The sequence below is a fragment of the Elephantulus edwardii genome, unplaced genomic scaffold, assembly GCF_000299155.1.
Source record: "Elephantulus edwardii isolate Elephantulus edwardi_28Jun2011 unplaced genomic scaffold, EleEdw1.0 scaffold00258, whole genome shotgun sequence".
Classification (NCBI taxonomy): Eukaryota; Metazoa; Chordata; class Mammalia; order Macroscelidea; family Macroscelididae; genus Elephantulus; species Elephantulus edwardii.
In genome coordinates, this window is record NW_006400008.1 from 1,602,730 (window position 1) to 1,609,167 (window position 6,438).

The 6,438-nt window shown below is 33.1% G+C and overlaps 1 protein-coding gene across 1 annotated transcript in view; it reads left to right on the top strand.

Annotated features, from left to right (window-relative positions):
- BAI3 (brain-specific angiogenesis inhibitor 3) overlaps window positions 1-6,438 on the top strand; it is a 1,132,296-nt gene that overhangs the window by 676,758 nt on the left and 449,100 nt on the right. The window contains exon 15 of the mRNA XM_006899477.1: window positions 712-755. Coding sequence (XP_006899539.1) covers window positions 712-755 — 44 coding nt within the window. The remainder of the gene's footprint in view (window positions 1-711; window positions 756-6,438) is intronic.

Sequence of the window (6,438 nt, forward strand, 5' to 3'; positions counted from 1 at the left end):
AAATATTCTATAAAAGCAAAATATTAAGTTTGTTTCAAAAGGCAAATAAAGGCACAAAACAATGAAAAATGCAGATATATATGAAAAAAGCTAACAAATGGAATTCAAAATACAGTACTTTACTTGCTAATCTAATGTGATGACCCATTGTGTTCTCAATGCGTACTCACAGAATTGACTAAAAAAATTTGGAACATGCTTGCGTATTATTTCATTAAGCATGATTTGATGAAATGTGGCCTGACTATTAAGAGAGATTAGCAGTCAGTATGAAAAGATAATACAATTCTGTCTTGACTCCAGCCAGCTCACCTAGAGGCAGAGGGGCTTGTGGTAGTGGCCATTCATGTGTATGCTACAATGGCTTAAATATTGCGGAATTTTTGGCCTTCTTAACAAAAGAAATTCAGCAGTTCATAAGCATGGTCCTTATAGAATCTGAAAACGTCACTTCCAGTTGTTGACATGTGGAAGAAATGCAATTTTTTTTTAATGACTGAGGTTTCATATGAAATGGGCTACCAAATCTATGAAAAAAGAAGTATCATTTCCTGCACAGTAAAAAAAAAAAAAAAAGCAAATAAGGAATCCTTAAAGTATCTTCCTGAAAGATTATAAGATTATATGCCATTTTTTTTTTTGCACTGTACTTCACCCTTCATTTTTTATGCATGTACTCAAGTTATATTTGTTCTCTTTGCTTATTTTTAGGGTACTTTGAATCCCTATTGTGTGTTGTGGGATGACTCAAAAACGTAAGTGACAGATGTTTCTACATTACTTTGAACTAAATGTTCAAAGCACATTAAGTTATTTCAGCTGCTTGTTAGTCAACAGGAATTTGATGTCAGTGGGATTTGAGTTACATTCAGAAACATTCTTTCTCTCTTTTTTCATTCTGCAGAACAGCATGCTGAATGTGTGTGAGTTTCCATTAGCTTGCATCTCAAGATAGGCTTGCATTACCTAGTGTGTAAAGAACACTGCAAGGTGTAGTCCAGGAGGGCTTTTTAAAAAGCTGTGGTGTTTTCAAGTATAGATGCTCAGATTTGATTTCACCATCTTCCCCTATTAATTCTGTTTAACACAGCAGATTAAAATCAAAATTTCTGTGGTCTCTTAGTCAGTGCATTACTTGCATGATCTTGAATCTATCATCAAAACAATACAATCTTTATAGGCAACTTATTTAGGTATTAGAAATTGAGTGACATTTGTTTTAAGTCATGTGTTTTATTTACGCAGGCAAGAGAATTTAATTGTACTCAATAAATATGAATAATTATCCTAGGCATTTATTTGTACAGGTGATTACAATATGTCTAGCTAAAATCATCTTACTCTCATTCATAATTCTATGATGCTTTAATGTCCTACAAAGCAGAAAAATTTTTCATGAATTCTTAATTAAACTCATGTTCTAAATATGTGTGTAAATTTGTTTTGGTCAGATAGATTACATTCTGTTTTGTTAGAGGGTTTTGGTGTGGTTTTTCAATGAGAAAGGGGAACAAAGGAAAGTGGAAGATATATAAATATCCATTCTAAAGCTAAAATGTTGTCAAATATTATGCCATATTGTTTGATTCTATACATATGTCAAGAATTTTCCCGGTGTTACTTACCCTAGATATTATCTCCTACTGTGGGTTATGATGTTAATTGCCTCTCACCAGTAGCTTCTGGTAAGCCTAGAAGAAAAAGATAGAATTTCTATGAATGGAGCAAACCCATTAGCAATATACTCAATCCTAGGCTACTGGTATAATGTAATCTACAAACATCTCTATATAGTAGGAAATCTATGATGTTAAGTATTATTTTTCCTTTTGGTTCACATATTCTAAGCATTTTCTGCTGCTTGGAACCCCAGCGCCATAACGAGATTTCCAACTTGCACTGATGAGAATTTGAGTTGGATTTCTTCACTGTCTTTTTTGATGTTGTTCTCTTTGAAACCTCCATGGAATCACATAAACACACCCATACCAGTGAAATGTCTTGAACTTTTCCTCTCTACTAATAATCAAAAGTAGGCTTCAGAGTCTCCAACACTGCTTATTATGTTGTATAACCAAGGGGGAAAAAAGACTTTGAGAGTCTGGTGGAATGCTCTGTTGCTTAAGATATTTTAAATTTCTAGTTTAAGTTGCTTGCGTACATTCATGAATAATAGCCAATTTTCATTAAGATTTATTATCTTCAAAGACTATGCTTCTGGGCTGATCCAACAGAGTCGAGTTTAACTTATTCCCAAAGCCCTTGAGAACTGTTAAAAAGACATTGTTTACTTTTGTGCCTCACCTTGATTTCCTTTCATGGACAGGAGTGGAGTTTAATTTATAAAGCTCTTGGGGTTTTGAGGTCAACATTAACCTTAGAAATCAATCACACTCTACTTAACATCTTCTGATAGCATGGCTCCTATCAGTCACAAAGAACATGTCTTAGTTTGTACCAATTTCAGCTTCTTACTTGTCCTTGAAGAAAACTGGTGAGAGATGTGCTTCTCAGGTCTTCAAAGCCGAGTACATCAAGAAATCAGTGCAGCTCATGTTTCCTTGATGTAACTAAAAAAGTGATCAAAATTTCCTATTGTGAGAGAAATTTTGTCCATACCATGCTTTACTAGATTTTTTGGGAATAAATTTTTAAACAATGAAGGTTGAGACAATTTATTACTTTATTTACTTCACTTCTTTCATTTTCAATACTTATCCATACCATATATTCAACAAATAATTACTGGTTAGTTTTGGGAAAAGAATTAATATTTACATGCTTTTTGAGGACCTTTTTTCTTTAATAATAATTCTCATCTCTGTTTCTGCTTTTTCAAATCAGTTTACATATTTCTATGGATCAAATGTTGAAAGTTTGAAAGGAGAGAATTACAGTTATTAGGATATTGAAGTTCTTTGTAAGCAACTTCTCTTATTTTTGAAGACTTTTTCCAAAATATTTGATATCATTATAACCGTATTTCTTGTAGTTTATCAGATTTGCTTCTGATTCCAGTAACTAAACATTGATTTATAAATTATTTCATTTCAAAGAGTATTGTTACTTTTATTGTCCAAGTCAATTTGTCTAAAACATGTTCCTAGGCACATCACAGCAGGAAGTTCCTGTACAGAAATTATATAATTGCTTATTTAGAACGCATATCTTCTAAATCTTTCACATTAACAGTATTATATGCAAGTTCTAAACTGTCTAGCTTATGACCCAAATATCCACATGTTGAATTTCACTTGGAAGTTTTTAAGGTTATATTTGCATTTCCATAGCTGGAATAAGAAGAAATAAGTATTTCTGACTAGCACATGGTAAAAACCCACTTCAGTTAATATATTGCCCATTTTAAATAGTTGACATTTGCCTCTAAGTTGTAATAATTCTACAGAATTTCCCACTATTTGGTCATATCCAATGATCAAGTCTCTAATTAATTAAAAGTAAGTTATTCTTTTTTGTTCCTTGGTTATATTCACACTGAAAGAAAAGAGAACATTTTATCATTATTAAAATGTTGTTGTTGTTGTTGCTATTTTGTACTGGTGCGTTGGAAACAACCCATAGATGACCCTCCAGTGTGTTTTCAGAGGCAGTTAATTGCACTGGAGATTGCCTGTGCCTTCGTGCAGTTTCTTGCCAATAGGGCCACAAGAGCTCCCTATTAAAACACTGTTGTTGTTGTTTTTGTTGACTGTCTTCAAGTTGAGCACAACTCATAGCAACCCTACGAACAAAAGGCCTGAAGCCTTTCTGTAACTATCAATATTTATCAAAGCTCATAGAGCTTCTGAAGACATGTTATTTCAGAAATGGATGCCACTCCTGCTTCCAAAAGGCCATATAATCTCCAAAATATAGTAAAAAATAACAATACTCAAAATCAGATGAGTTATTTCTTTTTTATGTTTACTGTTGATAAAGTTTCATTTCTGATGTATGACAACAATCTGGAATAAGTGGTTCATTGCCTAGTGGACTGGAAGCGGGGGGAGGGAGAGGGAGGAAAATGTACAACAATGAGTGAATAAAATATTCATTTCTGTTTTCAAAGAAAATGTGCTCTTTTCAAAGGCTGTGAACACCAAGAGAAAAATATTAATTTCCTAAGAAAATAGAAATCCTACTGAGATTCTTTGGCAAGAAACTAAATGAAGCTCTGTTCATTTTTTTGGTTTTAGAATATATATAATTTTTATGTTTTGTGATACCAACACATGTGTTTTATAATAAAATCATTATAAATATTGAAGGATCTATTTGAACTTTCTTCAACATTTTTTCTTTTTCATCCTTAAAAGTATTTTAATTTCAATTATAGACTATCTAATATTGAATCTTAAGTGCTTATATACCTGAAATTTTCTTTCTGGATTTGTTACTGTATTAACTACTCCTTTTAAACTCGATACAGTTTATATAAATGCCTTTAATATTATTAATAACACATTACGCCCATCAGAGTAAGTTATAAGGTTCAAGAAACATTGCATTATCCTTTCAACATGTATTCTCAGGCTTAACATTGAGAGTAAAATTACACCACTTTTTCTTTCAATTTTAATTGTCTTGACCTCCTAAATACATTTGTATAGCCCACATTTATGTTTCTTATAAAACATATTTACAATGAATAAATCATTGTTCAAAATTTTATCATTCTATCGCCAGCTTCATTTCTGTCACCAACTCCATATTTTCCAACTACTGATCCTTCTTCTCTGTTCCCAAATTTGCTTCCCTGTCACACTTTATTATTAATCCATCTGGAGTGCATGTTTGATCAATCTCTGATTGCAAAAGTTGGTAGAAGTCTTCTATTTTCTACTCTTCTGCTCTTGTTGTTTTTGCATATATTTGAATGATGGTGTTAGTCACTGGACTTTCTTATATGCGTATGGATATTACTTTGTCACTCACATTATACTGTAAAATAGATCTAGAAATTAGTTTTTTAACTATGAAAGCAACTCCATTTTTCACCTTTTCATCTCCAGCATAGTAGATCATAGATCGTCTGACTCAAAAAGCCCCATGCCAGTCCATCTCACCAGTATGTCAATATTAATGCATTCCATTTCTTTCTCAACAATGTCCAATTTTCCTATATCCATAGGATCTCACATTCCATGTTCCAATCACTAGTGTATGCTTACAACTGTTTTTCTTCCTTTGTGTTTCCATACTTGAGGGCTCAGTCTCAGTTGCTGTATCTGCTAGTCTATTCTGAGTGTGCTTGGTTTTTAAAAACCTGCTATTTCAAAAGTGGATGGCAAATCCTTTCTAATCTGTCTTAATTTGAATGCTCAGATTTAGAACATTATCTGATGGACAAGCATTTTATGGAAAAAAGCAGATGAAAGATATTTCCCAATTGTAGAAATAACCAGTAGATTCAGCATTGTCCCCACCCTTGACATGTGTGTCTTGATTCACCCCTTCTCCTGCTCTGTTAGCATTCCCTTCTGCCCCTACCTACTCCATTCAACACCTAAAGCAGAAATTGACAAACTATTGTACAATAAATTCATACAATCAAGTATTTTAATAAATAAAGTTTTACAGAACACAATTGCTCTTGTTTATATATTGTCAATGGCTATCCTCCCACCTAACTTCAGGTTTGAGTACTTGAAGTAGAAACCATATAGTATATAAAACTTATTACCTGGTGCTTTATAGAAAAAGAGACATTAAATTGCCAATAATTTCCAAAACAATATTTTTATGCTCCTATTTTGGGATATCTAAAAAAGTATTACCTTTAGATCATATATTAATTAATAATTGGGCAATTAATTTACATAAATTTAAGGGTAAACTATTTGCAAGTAAAATTGGATCTGGATGTCCAAGGTAAAGAGAATTAATATCTCCATTGTTACTGTTGTTGCTATTAGATGGCATCACATCTATTATGTCCCATAGTTACTCTATAAACAACACATCTGAAGCCTGCCCTATCATGTGCCAGCTTCTCCATCTCTGATATGCTCAAGCCCATTGTTACAGCCTCTATGTCAATACATCTTATTGAAGGTCTTCTTTTATGCTGACCTTCCAAATCTCCAAGTATGACACCCCCTTTCCAACCACCTATTAACAACTTACACAAAGTATGTGAGATAGTTTCACCATCCTTGCCTCAAAGGAGTACCCTTGTTTCACTTCAAGACAAATGCATATATTCTCTTGGCAGCTTATAGGATATTCAGTACTTTTCTCGTCAAGTCAAAAGTATCAATTTTTCTCCTATCATCTTTTGTCATTGTTCAGCTCTCAGACCAAAGAAAGTCATTACTTGAAAAAAGAATACCTTAGTTTTTGTTGTTGGTGTTGTTATGTGCCGTCGAGTCGTTTTCGACGCATAGCGACCCTATGCACAACAGCCCTAAACCCTGCTCTATCCTGCGCCAACCGCAC